Consider the following 23,550-nt stretch of genomic DNA (forward strand, 5'->3'; position numbering starts at 1 on the left):
CCACCATCCCACCGCAGCCAATGCTTGCCATGTTCTGCGCTCTGCTGCCTACTGCCAATGCCTGCCATATTCTGCGAGTGCCCCCTGGGTGTCAGTGCACATCATAGCGACCAGTTGTTTGATTGTTTGGTTGTTCCACTGTTCGGTCTATTTGCATATTAGGGATTTTTATATATAGATTCATAGATTTTGAGTGATCAGTGCACAGAATAACAGCAACTCTGAGGCATATGTTCCTTGACACCATCAATGGCACATTGTTTAGATGTTCTTTCAATCACTCTAATGTAAAACATAATTTCCTATGCGTATTTTAAATGTATTAGAGAAACAGGATGGGGTGGGAAAGACTATACGAACTATGAAATACAAGGACTCACTTTGAGGCACTGACAAATCACTATATTTTTTTTATTTTTGTTAATCCTCACCCGAGGATATTTTTTCATTGACTTTTAGAGACGGTGGAAGGGAAGGGGAGAGAAAAAGTGAAAGAAACATCAATGAGAAAGAGACACATAGATTGGTTGCCTCCCGTACCCAACCAGGCCAGGGATCCAGCCTGCAGCCAAGGTACATGCCCTTGACAGGAATTGAACCCAGGACCCTTTATTGAGCAGGCTGATGCTCTATCCACAGAGCCAAACCGGCTAGGGCAGCAAGCTTTTGTATTTGTTTTTTTCAATCTCTATAATTCACTTGTAAAATGTAAAAAAAAGAGAAAGAAAGAAAGAAAGAGAGAGAGAGAGAGAGAGAGAGAGAGAGAGAGAGAGAGAGAGAGAGAGAGAGAGGAAGGAAGGAAGGAAGGAAGGAAGGAAGGAAGGAAGGAAGGAAGGAAGGAAGGAAGGAAGGAAGGGAAAGAAGAGAGAGAGAGAGAGAGAGAGAGAGAGAGAGAGAGAGAGAGAGAGAGAGAAAGAAAGAAAGAAAGAAAGAAAGAAAGAAAGAAAGAAAGAAAGAAAGAAAGAAAGAAAGAAAGAAAGAAAGAAAGAAAGAAAGAAAGAAAGAGAAAGAAAGAAAGAGGGAGGGAGAGAGGATCATGTCATAGGATGGTTAAGTTAATAAGTATGTTTTAGAAATATTTTATTCTTATTTTACGATCATTATAATAATTACTATTAAGAAAAAATGCATTTAAAGTGAACTTGACTTAACTATAAAATATTCAGTAAATAGTGTGAATGGTGATATGCAGCTTCCAGGCATACATTATATTTTGCAACCAGTGAAATTCTGCCAAACCATTAAGTTATTCTCTACAGTTCAAGGTAAGTGGGGTTTGTGCCTTTCAGCACTTTTAGACCCAAGATTTCCATTGTGCTTTGCATTTTTAATTCTAACAAACCGCTATCTCAAAATCATGTAGGTGTAATGCAGGACCATGATGTGGCCTGAAATAGCCATTTAACGACAGCTTTTCAAAAGGAAAGCCAATGGAACCGTTTGCTGCGGAGATACCTATTCTAAGCCAGGGGTTGTCTGTTTCCTCACAGTGATGGCTGGGCTGACAGGTATGATGTGACTGACGGATATCAGCGAGAAGCTGTTGGTGGAATCACGATCAAGCTCCAATCTCCCGATGTCAAGTGGTTTGATGATTATTATCTGCAGCTACGGCCAGAAACAAACCTCCGAAACCCTTGGTTTCAAGAGTTTTGGCAGCATCGTTTTCAGTGCCGGCTGGAAGGGTTTGCACAGGAGAACAGCAAATACAACAAGACCTGCAACAGTAAGCAGATTTATTGTTTCATTCTACCACCGGTCTCGACAATTTTGTTTCATCTCTTCGTATAATTCATTTGGAGTTTTCCATAGAAATCACTAAATGAACCCTTAATTAATACAAACTACTTTCTGTTGGTTCATGTTTTCATTTAGCAATCTTACATATATCTCAGTTAGTTTACCCCCCTCACACTTCTTTTGCTATTGCTATATAATTTACATGTTATATAGAGTACTACAGAGCTTTGTTAGGATATTTGCTAGAAATAGTCAACAGTGTCAGGGCCCTTCATTATGTTCAGTATCTTCAATACTGAAGAATCCCCTTTACTATGTTTTATAAAGTGCTGGCAACAAATGCCATCAGTGTTTTGTTTTTTTCGTTTTTTCCTGAGAGTACCTTTATTGCACATTTAGTTTTGAAGGATCTACTTACTGAGTATAGCATTCTATACTGGCAGGTTTTCTTTTCTTTTTTTAATTGTTGACACTACAACAGATGTCCCCATTTTTCCCCCCTTTGCCCACCTCCACCCAATCCCAGCCCCACCCCCACTTCCCTCTGGCCATCACCACACTGTTGTCATTGCCTACAGGTTATACATTTATGTTCTTTGGCTAATCCCTTCACCTGCTTTTATCCAATCCCCCTCTCCTCCTCCACCCTAACAGCTGTCAGTCTGTTATATCGATCCATGCCTCTGGTTCTATTTTGTATATCAGTTTATTTTGTTCATTAGATTCCACATATAAGTGAGATCTTATGGTATTTGTCTGCCTCTGACTGGCTTATTTCACTTAGCATAGTAATCTCCAGGTCCATTCATGCTGTTTCAAAAGGTAAGATAAAAAAATAAATAATGTGATTTAAATAATAATAATAATAAAGAAGACAGGTTTCCTTTTATTTAATTTTATTTTTTTCAGCGTTTTTTTTTCCCCTTTAAAAACAGCATTCTGTTTCCTGGATTCCATGATTCCATTGAGAAGAGAGCCACGGCTCTTAATATTTCCCTGGTAGTAATATGTCTTTTTTCTTAGCTTTTAATGTTAACCTTTAGTTAACTACGAGGAGAGTAGGAATGGATTCCCTTAAATATTTCTTTCTTAAGGTTACCAAACATTTCTAAACTTGTAGATGACAGATTCTTACCAGTTTTGAAAACTCCCAGAAATTATTTCCTAAAACATTCATTCTATCATATTTCTGTTTGCTCCTTCTGGTGCCCAGTTATACCAATGTGAGACTATTTGACCGTGCCACACATGTGACTGTTTATCTGTCCCTTCATATCTTTTTTCTGTGTCCTGTTTCATTATTTTCTGTTATTCTCTTTTTGATTTCACTAATCATGTCTTCTCCTATGTCCAGTCTGCTGTTAACCAAAATTAAAGGTACTTCATTTCTGATACGGTGTTTAACAAACCCAGAATGCCAATTTAATTCTTGTTAATAGTTTCCAGTTTTATGTTAATGTTTTCCTTCTCACCTTTTTTTTCAATCCTTTACTTTGTTTCCTTAAACATATTGATCATAGTTATTTTATGATCCTTCTGGATCTTTGGTAGTCTATTTCTATTTACCGATTTCTCTTAGTTATTGGTCCCATTCTATGTTTCCTGACACATGTACAGTATCTTTTCTTTTATGCTAGACAATGAGTTGAAAATCACCATAAAGATTAAATTTTACGTTATTTTTCCCCCAGCGATAGCTTGCCTTTTCCAGATTCAAAGAAATTGAAATGGTGTAGGTTGTAGCATAAAATAGCAGCAATCAAATGCTCGTTAAAATGTCTTTAAGGAACAATTAGCACGGAATTTTAATTGAGAGTCTAGCTATTATATTCCCTGCTCTGGATGACTGACTCACAGATTTTCACTATTTTTGAGCTTTGCTCTCCAGCCTCCTGCACCATAATGTTTCTAAGTTTGGCATATTTCATGGGGGGGGAAACTAACTGAAGTCTGAGCAGTTTCCATTCTTCAAGTGGAGTTTTTTCCCCCAAATAATACAAAACAATGGGAGACTTTAGTCTTTCTCTTCAGAATCTTGAGCCTCTCATGCCACCTGCAGAATCAGCAACTGAATCAGGAGGGGAAATGGCTGTCATGCACTTAGGGCTCCTGGGGTTTAGAAACTGACATACCAGATCATTTCAAAATCCAAAACTTTTTCTGGTTTCTCTTTTTCTAGCAGTGCCCTATGCCAGGTGGAATTATGCATCCCCCCACCCATCCCAGCAGCAATTCATGTCCTTTTCCAGAACCTCAGAAGGCGATTATTTAGAAATAGCATCAGTGCAGATGTAATTAGGCAAGAGGAGGACATACTGGAGTAAGATGAACTCTTAATCCAATGTGCCTGTTGTCTTTGTAAAAAGAGAAACAGAGACGCACAGGGAAAATGCCATGGGGAGGCACAGGCAGAAACTGGAATGATGCTGCAGAAAGACAAGGGCTGCCAAGGACTTAGAGCTGCCACCAGAAGCTAGAAAGAGTCAGGGAAGGGCTCTACCCATGGTCTCTGAGAAAGCGTGGCCCTGCTGGCCCCTTAATTTTGGATCTCTAAAATCCAGAACTGTGAGAGAATAAATTTGTTTATTTATTTATTTTAATATATCTGTATTGCTTTCAGAGAGGAAGGGAGAGGGAGAGAGAGAGAGGAACATCAATGCTGAGAGAAAATCATTGCTTGGCTGCATCCTGCATGCCCCACACAGGGGATGGAGCCCACAACCTAGGCATGTGCCCTGCCCGGGAATCAAACCAGGACCTCCTGATTCATAGATCAATGCTCAACCACTGAGCTACGCCAGTGGGGCTAAATTTGTTGTTTTAAGCCATGTAGTTTGTGGTACTTTGTTAGGCAGCCCTAGGAAATAGGTCTCTTTATTTAGACCAAGCTGGATCATCATTGGGTCCAGAACCTACAGATACCTCAGATAATAAAGCAGCCGGTGCCACCTGCCCACTTCTGTAGGTTTACTCTCTGCTAGTTCATTTTCTTGTTGTTTCCATACATTGTCACTGCCTTTATTTTTATTTTTATTTTTGCATTACTTTGGCCTGTTAAAGCCATGCAATGAAAGAATTTTTATTTGCTTTCTTTTCCATTTTGCTTAACACCAGAAGTTCCTCCTTTAGTCTTTATTCTTTTAAAAAATATATACATTTCTATTGATTTCAGAGAGTAAGGGAAGAGAGAGAGACAGAAACATTAACGATGAGAGAGAATCATTGATGGGCTACCTCCTGCATGCACTCTATTGGAGATCGAGCCTGTAATCCAGGCACATGCCCTGACCAGGAATAGATCTGTGACCTCCTGGTTCATAGGTCAATGCTCAATCACTAAGCCACCAGGGCCAGGCTACTCTTTATTCTTAATAATTGTTACTCCCCTGAAATCCCAATCTTGATGTATAAATAAAGCCTACCATTTATAATGTCTAAAATGTTTATACTTTTGTTATTTTTGTGTTTTTTAAGTATTTAGAAACTTAAATCAAAATATTACTATAGCCCTTTTATGTTTCAACTATGCTGTATTGTTAACTCAAGGTTTACATATCATTAACAGTGAGCCTGATTTCAGTTAGTCTTATTTAAATTGCACAATTATATTAGACTTAAATTGTAAGTTAAATTAATAATAATAAATGAAAAGCATTAAGAGTATAATTTAATTTTTCTAACTGTTTATTTAAATTACCTAGTAATAAAAGCTAGAGAGGATTTAATTAATACTGTTTTCTAATAACTGCATGATAGTCTATTTTTGAATCAATTTAAGGAACCATTTCCTTTAGAGCAGCGGTTCTCAACCTTGGGTCGCGACCCCTTTGGCGGTCGAACAACCCTTTCACAGGGGTCGCCTAAGACCATCCTGCATATCAGATATTTACATTACGATTTTATAACTGTAGCAACATTACAGTTATGAAGTAGCAACGAAAATAACTTTATGGTTGGGTCACAACATGAGGAACTGTATTTAAAGGGCCCGAAGATTGAGAACCACTGCTTTAGAGTTATACTCTGTCACCCACTGACATTCAGTCGCTTTCTCCTTTCTATAAATTCTCCTCTCACTTCCACTAACTTCCAGAGGTGTCATTTATGACATTAGCACACAAAACATCCTCACCTGGATATCCTGAAGGCACCTCAAACTTTTGTATGTAAAATTAACCTCATCATGACTTCTGTAACCACAGCCTCCAACTTCACTGTCCTCCTTCTTGAATCTCCAGTTTAAGTAAGAGTCACTCATCCACCCTGTTTCTACCCTGTCTCCTGAGATGTAGGAAGTAGGTGATTGTCATATATTCCCCTTCTCTCATCCTTTCATTAAACTGGTCACCAAATGCTGTGAATTCCACTTTTGGAAAAACGTCCACATCTGTTTCCTCTTTCTTATGGCCTGAATTCAAGAATTTCTACTACTGCTAACATTTGGTTCTTCATTATCTCTCCCGTCTGGTATCAGAGTAATCTCCCTATTGAATTTTCCTTTTGATATCAGCTTCTTTCTCCTCCATGTTATGCTGAAAATTGTCCCAAAGGTGCTCATCTAAAGCAGGGGTGAGGAACCATTTTTCTGCCAAGGGCTATTTGAATATTTGTAATATCATTCATGGGCCATACAAAATGTTCAACTTAAACTTAGCCTGCTAAATGCCTTCCCATGGCATTTTTCCTGTGTGTCTATAGCCTGCTATAGATGGTCATACAGTTATTAGAAAACAGTATTAATTCAATTCTCTGTAGCTTTTATTACCAGGTAACTTAAGTGAGCAATTAGAAAAATTAAATTATATCCTTAATACTTTTCATTTATTATTATTTAGTTTATAATTTAAGTCTAACAATAGTAGGGCCAGAACAAAATATTTCATGGGCCTTGTATGGCCCATGGGCCAGTCGTTCCCCACCCCTGATCTAAAGAATAAATCTTATGATGTTACTTTCATTCTTAAAGATCTTCCTTGGTTCTCCAATGTCTGCATAAAGCTCAACTCTTTGGCTCCAGTCAAAACTTTTGAAATTCGGCATTTGCATTTACATCTTCTATTCTTTAAACTCGTGAAATCTGTGCCACAGCCACTTCATAAACTGTGCTTTTGCATCTTAGAGCGATCTAGCCATTTCTCCCTGCCCTTCTGCACATGCTAAGTCTTTCTCAGTGGAAGGTCTACCTCAAGGTATTTGTCAATTCCACTGAGCTTACATTTTCATGCTTTCTAATAACTCCAGTTTCCGTGCTCTCAGAGAAACTCATTTCCCTAACCTTTCCTTCCTGTGCCTTTTGTCTTTTAGCCTCATTCCAATCCAGATATTGAACCCAGATCCTCCACTTCCTTTATTTTTATGCCAATAAGTAACCACTCACATAGGCATCTATACTTGGAGGTGTTTCTCTTCCCTTTCTGTTACAGCAAGTTTCCAGCTAAAGGTGTCCACATCTTCTCTCATGAACGTGTCTCAGGAGGACTGGAGATGGGTTAGTTAAAGGATACTTTCTTATGCATCAGAATATTTTTCTGTCATCTTGTTTGCATTTGAAATGCATATTAGTGGTTTAGCCATTATTCGGAACACTTCACCATCTCTAAGTCTGAAAACGTGACCAAAAAAAAAAAAGCTGAAATAGTGCACTGAAAGGAAATAATTATCTGGGTAAGAAAAGTACCACAAATTAGAATAGAGTAAGTGCCACGGCTAATCTCTAGATTAAAGGTTCCTCATCCTCATACAATATTAACATTTCTGAGGTTGCACTTGGAAATAAAATTAATTCAGTGTGAAAAAAAGATTCCATGACAAGATATATTGAGATGATCACATTCTGTATCCATTCTTTGGGGACCCATAATGTATATCAACACGTTGGAAAAGGACAAATCCTACTATAAAAAATTTTAAATACCCTTCTTTAGCCCAGCATTTTTTTTCTCTTTTACTATGAACTCATTCTTCTTATGTAACACTGTCTAAGACCATACTTCAGGAAAGGCTATACTAGAACAATATTAATAACCATATACTAAAGAAAATAATCGATCCCATTATCCTAGTTTATGTGGTAAAATCTGCTGAGCAAAAGCCCATTTCTGTCTTTATATCAGCCAGTGAATCAAATTAAATTAGAATTTGATGTGACAGTTTGGGCTTAATATAATTCTTGGATTTTTTTACATTTTGGTACTTTTCATTGCCGGGGGAAAATTTTTTCTCCGTCTCAGAGTGTGCTTTAAGGAAATGTAACATAGATGCAGATCAACCCCCTACACACACACACACACACACACACACACACACACATACACACACACACAAACACAAACATATCAAATTTTTAAGAAACATAATCTGTCACATTTCTTCTTTTAATTCCAGAGTTTAAGAAATGAAAGTAATTATTCATCCAAGTAAGTGGTAGTGTAATTTTTCATGATGAATATTCACCAACAGAAAGTACTCAATAAGATCTGCAGAAGCAAGTCCTTACATTAGAACCTGTGAAGGTTTCCAAACTCTTAACACTAGAATTGAAGCCCAGAATATCTATATATATAAAAGGCTCAGTGACCATCCTACCATCCAACTGGTAGCTATAATGCGCAATGACCACCAGGGGGCAGATACTCCGACCAGTAGCTGTGACCTGCACTGACCACCTGGGGGCAGACACTCAACGCAGGAGCTACCGAGCTGTGGTGACTTGGCAGCGGCAGGTCTCAGGTAACGAACCCCAGAACCAGAGAGGAGCGAGCCCAATTCTAGGGAGCTTCATCTGAGAACCACCCTCTTGCAATCCGGGACCCCTCAGGGGATGTCGGAGAACTGGTTTCAGCCCGATCCCCACAGGCCGGTCTGAGGGACCCCACCTGCCAGAGGGATGCCACTCTATAGATGCCTGTTGTGGCACGGCATGCGCCAGGTGCAGCCGGCCAGGGAGGAATCATGGGAGGTTGGCTCCAGGGCATGTCCAGCCCATCTCGCTCAGTCCCACCCCACTGGCCACCTTCCAATTAATTAATTTCCTTTCAATGTGCACGGGGCACAAGTATTAAGATATTTAAAATAAACTAAAGGGAGACCTGACAAGCTTGCTGAATCAGTCACTTGAGGCATAAAGGTGCACTGTAAAAAGCATTGGCTTTTGACCCAGAAGATCTATATTAAAAACTCTGCCTATAGCCACCACTAGGCCTCTCAGAGTCTCCATTTTCCTGTGTGTGTGAGGTGGGGATGATTATTAAAAATAATACCCAAATTTCAAAACTGTAGTGAGGCTTCAGTATGATGATGAATAGAAATACTATTAAAGATCAGATGGGAGCCCGGCCAGTGTGACTCAGTGTTTGAGCACCAACCCATGCACCAAGAGGGCACTAATTCTATTCCCCTCAGGGCACATGCCCGATTTGGGGCTCAATCCCTGCAGGGGGCATGCAGGAAGTATCCACTCAGTGTTCTGTTCTTTCATCGATGTTTCTCTTCCTTTTCCTCCTCTCCAAAATCAGTAAAAACGTATTTAAAAAAAAAAATCAGATAGGAAAATGCCTGCCTCCAACATAGATGAAATAGTAGAGGCTGGATTTACTCTCCTGCTTGAAATAACAACAAAACAGGACAACATATATAAAACACGGTTTTCAAGACTTCAGACATCAAGCAGTGAATGAGTTATTCTTTTTTTAAAATATATTTTTATTGACTTCAGAGAGGAAGGGAGAGGGAGAGAGAGAAACATCAATGATGAGAGAGGATCATTGATCAGCTGCCTCTTGCACGCCCCCCTACTGGGGATCAAGCCCACAACCTGGGCATGTGCCCTTAACCAGAATCAAACCTGGGACCCTTCAATCCAAAGGCTAACACTCTATCCACTGAGCCAAACTACCTAGGGTGACAGTTATTCTTAAGAGACAAATAAATGAGGTGAGCCCTCTGAGTTAAGAAGATGGTATTGTGAGTTCAGAGGGAACAAGGAAGCTGGAGTTTTCAGAGCCCAGGACAAAGGGATGAGAGACGTGTGAAAGGAGGACTCTGGAGAGCTGCAGAGGTTCCCTCTAGTGATTTTCAACTGGTGTGCCACAAGAAGTTTTAAACCTTCAATACCTGACTGTTTAGTCAGGGGCACTGACCTCTTTTCCCTTAGGTTGTCAAATAAAAAATGACAACAGCCACACAACAATAGCCCTTTGAGGTGTGAATGCCCTGTCTTGAACCATAAATATATAGGTTGTATAATATAGTTGCATCTTATTGCTCATGTAGCATAATAAGGTTGCATTTGAGTGGTTAATTCTTGATGCCAGAAATGCTTCTATACAAGTATAGGACCCTAATTTTTTTTAAAAAGCAAAAAGGGTAGGTAATTCATATTATTATTTTTTGAAAATCAATAAAAATTATAACTAATTTAGTCAAATTGGCAAAAAAATATAATTTTGGTGTGCCACAGAATTTTAGTAATTAGTTTATATATGCTATGAGATGAAGAAGGTTGAAAATCATTGCTCTAGAGGTCGGCAAACTGCGGTTTGCAAGCCACATGCGGCTCTTTGGCCCCTTGAGTGTGGCTCTTCCACAAAATACCGACTTCTGCGCATGGGCCACGAAGTTTCAATCTCACCGTACGTGTGCACCCGCACGTGGTATTTTGTGGAAGAGCCACACTCAAGGGGCCAAAGAGCCGCATGTGGCTCGCGAGCCGCAGTTTGCCGACCACTGCTCTTGAGTATTCAGCTAAGTCTTAATATCTATTTGCATTTGAAGCCTGGGAAAGAACCATCCTGAAAGATTAGAGAGAATAGTGCTCCTGGACCCCAAAAGGGACAAGGAACAGTGTCTGTCTCCAACAGTCAGACCGGTAAAACTTACAGTTCAAACACTTAAAACAACACTTAGGGGAATTTTATAGCATTAACTGGCTATAGTAGGAAGGAAAAAAAAATTTTTCAAATCAATGTTGAAAGACCCACCTTCAGGAGTTTGGAAAATAGGAGAAAATTAAACCCTGAAGTAAATAAATGGAAAAAAATAATAGATCAGAATGAAAATCAATGATATATACAACAGGAACACAGTAGAGAAAATCAATGAAACTAAACCCTGGTTCTTTTAAAAAATCAAGAAAATTGAAAAACAGATTGATCAGTTGGGTTCTGTGGATAGAGCATTGGCCTACAGACTGAAGGGTCACAGGTTCCATTCTGGTCAAGGGCACTTGCCTCAGTTGCAGGCTCGATCCCCTGCCCCACTTGGGCGTGTGCAGGAGGCAACCAGTCAAGGTGTCTTTCTAACAACAATGTTTCTCTCTGTGTCTCTCACCCTCCCTTCCACTCTCTCTAAAAATCAATGAGGAAATATCCTTTGGTCAGGATTAACAAAAACAAACAAACAAAAACAGATTGATCTGGAAAAGAGAGAAAATGCAAATTACCAATATCAGGAATGAGTCTAAATCAGTTCACATCAGTACAGTATCTACAGATGTGAAAAAGAAAATTAAGTTTTTAAAAACAACTTTATCAAATAAATTAGTCAACTTAAATGAAATGGAGAAATTCCTTGAAATATGCAAACTACCAAAGTTTACTGATGAGTGGACAATCTGAATAGTCCTATATCTGTTAAAGAAATTAATTTTGTAAACACTTTCCCACAAAGAAAACTCCAAAGCAGAGGGTTTCACATTTCACTGGTGAATTGCTACCAAAAATAAAGGAAGAACTTATAAACACTCTATATAAACTCTACTAGAAAACTAGAGGCAAGGATACTTCCCAATTCAATCAATGAGGCCAGCATTATCTTCATACTAAAACCAGACCAAGATATCATGAGAAAAGAAAACTGCAGACCAATATACCTCATAGACATTGGTGTAACATTCTAAACACAATTTTGGCAAATCATATCCAACAATATTTAAAAAGTAATAATATCATGATTAAATAGTATTTATCCCAATGTAAGGTTGATTTAATAATTCAATAATTGATCAGTGTAATTTATGGTATTAAAAACTCATGATGTCATTAAATATGTCAAAACCTAATATTAATTTATCATAAAAATTCTCAGCAAATTAGGAATAGACTAAATATCCTCAACCTAATAAGATGTCCCTCTATGATCAGGGAAGGAAGTTTCCTCTTACTACCAGAGGTTTTAGTCAGTAAAATATACTACATCAACTAAAGAACTAAAAGGCACTGAGATTTGACATGATAAAATTGTCTTTATTAACGAATTGCATGATTGCCTATTTAGAAAATCTAATGTTACCTATAAAAAGTCCTAGTGAGTTTATTAAATTTGTCATATACCAGATTAATATTTAAAAATGTATTTCTAGCCCTGGCTGGTGTGGATAAGTGGTTAGAGCCTTAGCCCGTGATTAGAGGGTCATGATTCGATTCTGGTCAAGGGCAGGTACCCAGGTTGCAGGTTCCCTGCCCCGGTTGGGGCACTTTGGGGAAGCAACCAATTGATGTGGCTCTGTCACATGATGTTTCTCTCTTTTTCTCCTCTTTTCCTCACTCCCCGTCCTTTCCACTCTCTCTAAAATCAATGGAAAACATATCCTCCAGTAAGGATTAACCAAAAATAATAAATGTATTTCTATATAATAGTAGTAAACAATTAGAAAGTGAAATAAAAATACTACCATTTAAAATATTAAAAATATGAAATAATCAGTGGTAAATCCGACAATAGATAGCAAATCTTCAAATCTTTATGCTTAAAATGACAAAAAATTGCTCATAAAATTGAAAAAGTTTTAAATAAATGAAGAGATACAATATGTGCATATATCAGAATACTCAATAATGTAAGCATGTCAATTCTCCCAAAGTTGAATTATAGATTGGAAGAATGACTATCAAAATTTTAGCATTCTTTTAAAATAGAAATTGACAAATGGATTTTTAAAATTTTAATGGAAATGCAAATGACTTAGGATACTCAAAATAACTGAAAAAGAACAAATTTGTGGATGAGCACTACTGGTATATGATTTTCAAGAATCAGTCTAAAAATAGAGTAATCAAAACAGCGCAGTATCAGCATAAGGATAAATAAACAGATCAATAAAACAAGACAGGAAATTCAGGAACAGGCCCACATGTATATGGAAAACTGGTTTTCACAAAAGTGTACAAGCAATTCAGTGGAGAAAATATATGCTTTTTAACAAATGGCATTAGAAAATTTGTTATAGTTCCAATGGACTATTACTCATCAACAGAAAGCAACAAACTATTGATACACCTACCAATGTAGCCAATCTCAAAATAATTTGCTGAGTGAAAGAAATCAGTAAAAGAAAAAGTACGTACTGCATAATTCAATTTCTATAAACTTTAGAAAATGCAAAGTAATCTACAGTGACAGAAAGCAGATGAGTGGTTTCCTGGGGATGGAAGGGATTAAAAAGCTCCATGAGAAAACATATGGAGGTGATGAAACAGATACATTCTTTATCTTGATTATTGTAATTGTTTCACAACAATATGCATATATAAACATTTAAGTTGCTCATTTTCAGTATGTGAAGTTTATCATATTTCAATTGTATTTAATAAAGTTCTTAAGAAGTGTTTAGGTACCATATATATATTTGCCAGGCTTATTCTCAGGCTTCAGAGAATCCCAGCAAATAACCAAATAATGAAATCCATTTTCTCTTATATCTCTTGTGATTTTAATGCTCATAGCCAAGTAGAAATTTATTTTATAGAAGGATTTTTTCCTCTTGTTTTTAATCCTTAAGCTCATCCCTCTGAGCTGCACAGTGCAGCATGACCTCCTAGCCTCCCAGATGACTCAGAAGGCTGTGCTGGGGAGTGGGTAGGAGAGCTTCAGAGGGCAGACCTGTGAAGTTCAGTTCCACCACTCATTCATTCACTCTGTTACCTGTTCTTGCCTTCTTCAGTTATAGAATTTAGATAATACCTATATTTTAGAGTCAATAAGAAGATGTTCAAAAAGATGGTCTATGTAAACGAGTCTAAAAAAAATTCTAAAGTATTAAAATTTTGTACTTAACAATGTTATCACAAGAGATTGTGCTTTGGAAAATATTTGCTTTTGTTATGAAAAATAGATGCAGCATGTTGTATTAGTAAATATTTTTTCAATTATCTCTGGTATAGGAATGGTTATCAATGGTATATTATCTATATATATAAAAACCTAATATGCTAAGTATCTGGCCGCTTGACCATTCGACCAGTCACTATGACATGCACTGACCACCAGGGTGCAGATGCTCTGACCGGTAGGTGAGCTTGCTGTTGGGGTCCAGCCAACCGGGACTGGGCGAGACGGGCCAGACATGCCCTGGAGCCCTCCCTCTGTCCTTCCCTGGACAGGGTGGGGTCCCAGATTGTGAGAGGCTGCAGGCTAGGCCATTCATGCATCGAGCCTCCAGTTAGAATATAACATTTAAAAAAATGTATGTTTCCTCTGCTTCTCTAGACCTTAGTCTTCTTATGAATGTGGGTATTTATGTCTAGTATGCCTGCTTATAACAGGTGCCATTCCCTGACCCAATATATAGAGGTAATTATGATTTTAATTTAATGGCTGAGCATTGCATGCTGTATATGGATTTACCCACATCACCATGGCAACTGTGTGGGATCCTTATTGCCACAGTCCTCATGGTTAGCCTGGTGTTTTAACATTTCCGTAATTGTCAGTGTCATAACCTTTAAAAATTGTAGAGAACTGACACAAAGGCCAGATGGCTACTAAATAAAGAAGCTACTGTCCCCCACAGCTATCATGTGGAATTGAGGTGTGAGGAGAGCCTTCTGTCAAAGATGTGAAATAGCTTGACTGGATTACTATTAAACTCTTACAACCTTGGCTAATGTTAGGTGGAATCTAGGGGAAGAGCATGCTCCTTTACTTAACTTCAGTATATCAACATAAAAGAATAAAATATTCGAGCTTTGACCTATGAACCAGGAGGTCACAGTTCAATTCCTGGTCAGGGCACATGGCCAGGTTGCTGGCTCCATCCTCAGTAGGGGACATGCAGGAAGCAGCCGGTCAATGATTCTCTCTCATCATTGATCTCTGCTCCCTCTGCTTCCTCTGTCTGCAATCAATAAAAATTGATTTCTATCTCTCCCTCCCTCTGCTTCCTCTGTCTGCAATCAATAAAAATATACATATTTTTTAAAACCTAGATAAGTTATTTATCTCTTCAGTAAATATTCACTGAATGCCTACTACGTGTCACTCATACTTTTCTTTTAATTTGGTGTCAGAGCTATAGAAGTAAATAAAACAGACAAAAATACCTGCCTTCATGGAACTTACATTGTTGCTAGGGGGAGATAGATTAAGACAAAATAGATAAACTATGTATTATATTAGATGGTGATAAATTCTAAAAAACTAAAGGAGGGAAGCAGGATTCAGAATGTTAGGGAGGATGCAATTTAAGTAGGGTGGTCAGGCATGATCTTACTGAGAAAAGGGCCCTGTATAAACCCCAGGAGGAGATGAGGGCACCCAGGAGGACTGGGGAAGATGATTCAGGGAATAGGAAATCACAGGTACAAAATCCAGAGAGGGGCCTGAGGAAACAGTTGGAAGGCCAGTGTGGCTGGAGCAGAGGAAGTTGGAGGAAACTACTAGGAGATGTTGGCAAAGAGGTCGCAGAGGGTGAGATAGTGTAGATTCTTGTTGGCATTGCATTGGCCTTGGATTTCACTGAAGTGAAACATGAATCCATTAGAGGATTTGGGCAAAGGCAGGACTTGAACTGGCTTTTTTAAAAGAGCACTTGGCTGTCATATTAAGAATAAATGGTAAGTATGGGCCCCCAAAAAAATAAATAAATAAATAAAGCAGGGAAATAATTAGAAGGCTATTGCAGTAATAAGATGAGAGGTGATGGCTTGGATCCAGGCAATAGCAGTGAAAGCAGTGGGTATTTTTAATTATCTCCATGTATTGAGCACTTCTACCTGTCAGGCATTGTGGAAGAGAAATTCAAGTACAGTTTTATCATTTATTCCCTAATTCTATTGGATAGTAGTATTGGAACTTTCTAGTGCAGTAGGGCAATAGTTTTCCAGGACAAGTTGCACTGTAAGTACTTGAACTCCATTGGACTCCACAGTCCATGCACTGGTCACTCTGCCTTAAGGTCTCTGAGGTTTAAAGTATTGCTGGAATGTGTGACTCAACCAGAAAAAATCATGGAAGTCTATGGATAGGAGAAATCAGTGCAGGTCAGGGTATCCAAGGGTAATTGGAAGGGAGAGTTTGGATGCTTTGTGATAAGTGGAGAGGAGGGGTCAGGGAGAGAGCATAGCCTGAGCCAGTGGTCGGCAAACCGTGGCTCATGAGCCACATGTGGCTCTTTGGCCCCTTGAGTGTGGCTCTTCCACAAAATACCACGTGTGGGCGCACATGTACAGTGAGATTAAAACTTCGTGGCCCATGAGCAGAAGTTAGTTTTCGGCCTGGGCAAGTCTATTTTGAAGAAGTGGCATTAGAAAAAGTGGGGAGTGGACATATAGAGAGGATGAACGAAAGGAGATAGACGAAACAAGCATACAAGACGAATGTGGATGGGAGAGTTGGAAGGGGTCGACCTCAGCGAATGTACCTCAATCAGATTGAGGACGTTTTTTAGCAAAGGCCAGCTTAGGAGTACCCTAATTAAGTTAATAACAATGTGCCTACTTATATAGTTTAAGTTTAAAAAATTTGGCTTTCAAAAATTTCAATCGTTGTACTGTTGATATTTGGCTCTGTTGACTAATGAGTTTGCCGACCACTGGCCTGAGCAAATGGGACGGGAGGCCTGGCGTACAGTCCGTTATGGAGAGGGTTCCTATTTGTTTATGGACAATAATGACAGCATTCCAATTCACAGGTCATGTGATAGAAAGAGCATGGTTCCCTGAGTCACTTGGAAGATAGGACAGCTTCACAATCTATATCCATACTGCCATGTGAGCAAAAAATAAACTTTTATTGTATTAGAATACTAGCAATTTGAAGGATCTGATAGAAGGAATGTTAGTTACCCTGACTTGATATACCTTCATACTGTTGCTGTGGACTGCAGCTACCGGACTTTTGCTGTGCTATGTAAACACTACTACAAGAATTAGAGGATCCATCTGTTACCATGGTGATTCTTAATAACCCTCTCAATCAATTTTTGGAATATTTCCAGAATATGTGAGCTGTTGCTTTCAAAATATTTCACTGATTAGCCCAAGGCTTCATGAAAATCAGAGTAGATATTAAATATGACCTAAGTGGCACATGATTTCTTTTTTTAAAAAATAAACTGTTGCCATGAATTCAGGGCATTTATTAAATTTCTATTTATCTTCTTTACCTATTATCATTTTATTTGAATATCCATTAAGCAAGATCCTGAGCTAGTTTAAGAGTTGTAAAAGAGGATGCAAAGATTCTCTAATGGTTACCTCTTCCTTTGGGTATCTTATAATTTATCTAGGGAAACCTTTAATATGAGGTTACACATGTTAATTAGAATAATAAATGAAATAGGCCTAAGAGATCTAGGTATTAGAGAAGGTAGAAAATGCTGTTGTCTGGGGAGATTACACCTTAATGATATAGTTAGCATTTCAGTTGAGTCCTACAGTTTGGTTGGGCTGTGAAAGGGAGAGTTTGCGGCAGTGTATTCCAAGCTTAGAAGACTAGAGAAACTGAAGAATAGAATTGAGAAAATACAAGACCTATTCAGATGATAGAGAGTAAATTTGCTCAACCAGAGTAAAGGTGTCATATATAGTAACAGATACGGCTGGGATGAAAGTGGGCAAGGATTTCTTAAGGATTGTGCATGCTAGGCCATGAATTGAGGGATTTTCTTCTCCATATCAAGTAATTGTTGAAGATTTTTAAGAAAGAAAATTATATAAAAATCACATTTAAAAAGGTTAATCTGACAGTATCCTTCAGAGTTTACTGGCTGAAGGAGAGATTAGTATTTTATTTTATGGAGCCCCCAGAATTTAGGGTGTTACAGCAGCTCTTGTTGGATAAACCTGGAAGAGTGGCATAAACTTGGTGACTCCTGAGGTGGAAGGGATGGGAGGAGTCATGGGTGACTTCAAGGTTTCAATTATAGATTATTGAGAAAATTTTGTTAATAGGAAAATAGAGAAAATGGAAAAGGGGAATAAATTGGATAAAGATGAGTTTCACTTAAAATATTCCAAGTATTAAGTTATGCAGGTAGAAATACAAAGAGATGATTAGAAGTGGGACTGCTACTTTAACAATATGCAGTGGTAATGAAGACCCCTCTCCCCGCCCCTGTGCAAAATTACTAACCAGTAAGTACATTACAAGAAGCCTAGATGGAAGCATGAAGAACTCAAAGCGAGGCTAATGAAAAGTGTCCTTGTGTCCGTCCTTGAGACAGTAACTTCAGGAAGAGCAGGGACCATTCGACCAAATAAAGTACCATAAAGAAATATGAGATAAACTCATATATTAGTAAATGTCACAAATCTGATTATATTGACTTATGAGTGGTGGTTTTAAATAAATAAAAAGTTATACACACCGGAGACATGATAGCATCGTGGTTAAGTGCAAGCTGTGCCATTTGACAGGCTAGACTTATACCCTGTATCTGCCACTTAATAGCTCTGTGACACTGAACATTTTACTTAAACTCGGATGTAATTTGGGATGATCTTAAATGCTTACCTGATAGAGATCTTATGAAAAGAACGTGGACTAGTACCAATGAAGCACTTAATGCAGTCTCTTAGCTCAGGCTACCATAACAAAATACTGTAGATTGGGATGTTTGAGTAACAGGAATGTATTCTCTCACTGTTCTGGAGGCTAGACTGTGCTCGAGTGCCAATATGGTTGGGTTCTGTGGAGAACCCCTTCCCAGCTTGCACACAGCTGCCTCCTTACATGGCAGAGAGTAAGAGAACAATCACATTGGTGTCTCTTCTTATAAGGACCCTAACCCATCATGAGGGCCTCACCCTCATGATCTCATAGGTCCCATCCCAAATACCCCCAAGAGCCCCATCTCCCAAAGACCCCCATCCCAAATATCATCACATTTGCACTTTAGACTTTAACATAATTTTGAGGGGACACAATTCAGTCCAGAGCACATGGTCTCTGGCATTTAGTAAAATTCAATAAATTGTATCATTATTAGTATTTTGCTTCTGTACAATATTTTTCTCTAGAAATTTCACAGAGCTAAGAATCTCGGCACTTCAGAACGAATAAAAGAATGTGATTCAAAGAAAAAAATTCAACCAAAGATTACATTGTCTGAAAATGTAGCTCAAATAAATCTCTCCAGGTCACAGTAGAGAAAAAACATAGGAGGTTAGTGCATTGGTAAAGTATGTGTAAATTCTTGCTTTCTTTAATGTTCCAGGTTAACATGTTTCCCATATCCTGCTTGAATTGGCATTTGTTGCATCTGGGAAACTAGAAAAATATTAAAACAGTATTTAAGGGTGTTGTATGGTTCTAGAACACTGCATTTGATATACTGTAAATTTCTTCAAATGGGGACATATTTTAAATTCTGGATAACTAGCTGTTATTGGACATCATGCAGAAGGTTCGGAAAATAAAATTGGTGTTTCAACTCACCCTCAGAAGCACATGGCAAGTTTTCTTTAGTAGGAGTCACCTTGATGCCTGAAAGTGTCAGTTTCTTATCCCAGTTTCTCTGTTGCCATTTTTCCTTCCTCCCATATTTCCCCATTCCTTTGGAGGAGGTGAAAAAGCAGGCATGGGCAGGGTTTCCTTTTATGCTCTAAGGTAATATTTAATTAAGTCTCAATCAGTGACGAGAGAGAAGAAAATTTTTCTGGTGATTCTTTTTCTAAAGTGAATTAGCTGGTTCAAATAGTCACAGGCAATTGGCGAGAGCTCTCCCTCATGAAATCAGCATGCAAGGCATCTCCTATCCCATGTGTGAGAAAGCAACGGGGTGAATTGAATTGGATGTCTGCGTCCTTTTCATCAAAGAATTCAGCTCAGGAAATCTTTTGGTCCGGGGTTCTATTTTAGTATGAAATTAAATAATTTTCCCTTGTCGTACTGAAGGTGCCTGTATAACCCATGGAATACTGGATAGAACCACACCAATAATTATTATAAAAATTAACAGTTGAATTGAAATGTAAATAATTAGTAAGTAGTTGTCTAGTTGATAATAGGTTTCTTTTCCAAAAAACAATTTGACTCATGTTAGGGGTTTTGGTTGTAAGCACTGGAAACTAATTTTATCTTGGCTCTCTTAAGTAAAATAAATCATAAATATAAATAAGTACTGTTATTTGGAAGAATATTGAGGCCTCCCAGGACCTATTTGTAGCTGGGAGACCAAGTCTGAAAACTTGGACCACTTCTCTAGGCCATGAAACAAGAAGCTCAGCTTTCAGCAGTTTGGCCAGAATAGAACTGCGTATGAGCCCTACCACTCGCTTCCTTGTAAATAAATACGGGCCATCCTTTTGTTTTAAGTCACTTTCTCCAGATTCCTGGGAAGGTGCTTCCAATGGGTTGCATTCCCGTTACCTGGCAACCAAGGCATGGAGAACGCAGGACAAGGCTACTTCATCTTTCCTAGAATCTAGGTGCAATGAGGAGCTCATCAAAACCAGGAAGGGGATTTGGATTCTATGCAGCCAAATAATGAAGATTACTACAGCTTAATTCAGTAATTGGGAATGATATAACTGGTCTCATTACCACCGTCATTATCATAATTAACATTAATAAGCTGTTACTTGCTTGCTAGGCTCTATTCTTACCCCCACTTTCCCAGCACTAGCTCATTGTATGCTACCATCCATCTTATGAAACCACGAGTGTCCTTTTTATTTAAAAAAAAAAATGAAGGAAAAAATGCTTAGTGAGGTTAAATAACTTGCTCAAGATTACACAGCTAGTAAGTGTCCAAGCAGTCTCAAACCTCAGGCCGTACAACTCAGATAAGCTAAGCTAACCATGTGTACACACATGGGACTGCCTTCTGTGCTGCCATTAGGCAGTTTTATAGATTATTAAATACACTAGGTGCTGAACAAATATTGGCTCAAAACTCTGCCTAGAATAGCTCTGCCATATAATTGGTGCTCAATAAAAATTTGTTTCATGAATAAAGGAATGTATATTATGTTTACTAAAAAGGCCAGTTGTCCAGTGACAGGTGTCCCAACCCCTCTGTAGTCCCCCCTGACCCCCACTACCCCAAATGTAACTCTGAGCCTGTGCTGAGTTGGTGATCCCAGGAATCAAAGGGATCCAATTCCAGGTTTTAATAAAATCAATGCACATTCACAATGGTAAGGTGAACTGAGTATTCAAGTAGTTTCTTGTCTTTTTTTACTTCTTTTTAAACTTGATATTTTAGAAAGTGTTTTTAAATGAGAGATTGTACACAAATCTCTCTTTGTGAATTGTTTCATTTTTTAACTCCATGGCTTTCCTCTGTGATTAAAAAAATGAATCAATCCTGGAGACTATGCAGGAAAGGGAAGTATTTCAGACTCAGGACAGAAACATCTACAGATGGGGCCACAGTTAATATAACCAAGGGCAGGTCCCACCTTGACTTACAGCAACAATTAGATGTAAGAAGTGGGAATTTTTTTCAAAGGACATGAATGTCTCAGTTCTGAATTGCTTCACTCTAGAATTAAGATGAACTGGCTCACAGATTTCTTTAGAAAACTGGTATAACCTTCTCTAAACTCTATAGATTATAAAATAACAGTATTAATTTGTTATAATTATCAATGGTTCAAGGTTTCTCTTGCTCTTTCATTCACTTGCTCTCTCTTGATCCTCAGATATTATTATAGCTGTTATTTTACAGATAAGCAAACTAAGGCTTCAATGAGATTCACTGGGTTTCCCAGCCAAGGACATGTAAATGCCAAATAAAGAGCAAAAATTTGAATCTAAGACTCTAAAATTATCTTTTTTTATTATATTGTGCTGCCTTCTTTATATGCAAAACAAATACATGGAACAGTAGATAGAACCAAACCAGTAGATTTTTAATAAATAATAATAGTTGAATTGGAACTCAAATAATTAGTAAGTTGTCCAGCTGATAACTTTGAGCCGCCATTGAACCCAATATGGAACTTTGCAGGAAAAATCAATCCCTCACTGAGTAGTCTCAAGGAGATTTAGTTTAGTTTCCATGCTATTGGATGCTGACTTTAACACAGGTATTAAATACCAGTGCACGAGAAAAGACCTTGGTTGTGTTGTCTGGTGCTTAGGTGATTGAAGTTAAGTTGGGACTGAGCCTACAAGGTAAGAAAGTTAATGTTTCATAGAATGGTTTCTTCTGTTATTCCCCCCAAGATTCTCTGTGTTAATACAGTGCCAGAGTGTTTGAGAAGTGTTCCGCCCAGATACTAGCGATGCTATAATTTAATGTGTTTTCGATCTATTTGTCCTTAGAAAAGTTGCCTAATACCTCAGTTTCCTTGTATAAAAAATGAGGTTGTCCTACCGTTGTAGCTCAGTGGTTGTGCATAGACCTATAAACCAGGAAACCACAGTTCTAGTCCCAGTCAGGGCACATGCCCAGGATGCTGCTCGATCCCCAGTAGAGGGCGTACAGGAGGGCGTACAATGATTCTCTCTCATCATTGATGTTTCTCTCTCTCCCTCTCCCTTCCTCTCTAAAATCAATAAAAATATAAATATATTTTAAAATGAGGTTAATGGTAGGGCTTTACTAATGACTAAATTAGGATAATAATAATTTTTCAGTAAATAGTACCCAGTACTATTAATTAAAATATTATATATATACATATATATGTATACACATATATATATATAAAATTTTCCCCTCAAGTGCTACTTTCAGAATTAATAGAGATGATTATTCTCAATTTCAAGTGACAGAAAATGACATTTGCAAAAGTGACCTTATGTTTATAAAAAGTTAGGGTAGGTACAGGCACAGAAAGGTCAGTCTATAGAGCCGCTTAAATTGAGTTTAAAATTCCACTTTACCACATTTTAACTTTATGTCATTGGCATTTTATTTTAACTCTCTGAGCCCAAATTTTCTCATCTCACAATGGCAGAATATAATGCTTAGTTTATATGTTTGCCCTGAGGATTAAATGAGGCAATGAAAGTACAGCAACCAGCATCTAGCATCTGTGGGAAACTTTCTTCTCCCATCTCTTATCCTTTAATGACTACTTTTAAAATATTTCAGAATAAAATAGTTTATAGAAAATACCATTGTCATGGCTGCAAATGGTATTATTGTGATTTTAAAGTAATATCTATAATAAAGAAGCCAGTACTAATGGGGCAGTAACTAGCATCCTCAGAAGAGGGAGCTTCATAAGGACTTTTTTAAGTAAAAATGATCCAGTGGATAACATTTTGCACAACTATCTCTACCCTAATCAAATCTCTTGTATTACACGAGATAATTAATCTTCCATGTGTACAATTTGTGAACTCTGCATTTTGTGCTTTAATTCTTCACAGAAAATTTATAGGCCACAATGTAATTCATTTTTTCAATTTTCTACTTCATTTCAATTATGGTGCTTATTATACGAGATGGGGTTTTCATTTATCATGCTTGTAATTTTTAATTAGAAGTTAAGTTTTTAGCATCCCTTATTTTCAGAAGCAAAAACTCTGGAACATTACATGAGTAAAAAAGCAGAGTAGTTCTCAAATGTTCACAGGTGGGGACAAAACTTTATAAACATATTAGACTCATCTAGTGACCTCTTGTACATAAATTGT

General features: G+C 37.9%; 1 protein-coding gene across 1 annotated transcript in view; it reads left to right on the plus strand.

Moving 5' to 3' along the window:
* The window catches only part of GRM5 (glutamate metabotropic receptor 5), a 447,722-nt gene that overhangs the window by 313,276 nt on the left and 110,896 nt on the right, over nucleotides 1-23,550 (plus strand). The window contains exon 3 of the mRNA XM_059708191.1: nucleotides 1,491-1,726. Coding sequence (XP_059564174.1) covers nucleotides 1,491-1,726 — 236 coding nt within the window. The remainder of the gene's footprint in view (nucleotides 1-1,490; nucleotides 1,727-23,550) is intronic.

This window comes from Myotis daubentonii, chromosome 9, assembly GCF_963259705.1.
Source record: "Myotis daubentonii chromosome 9, mMyoDau2.1, whole genome shotgun sequence".
Classification (NCBI taxonomy): Eukaryota; Metazoa; Chordata; class Mammalia; order Chiroptera; family Vespertilionidae; genus Myotis; species Myotis daubentonii.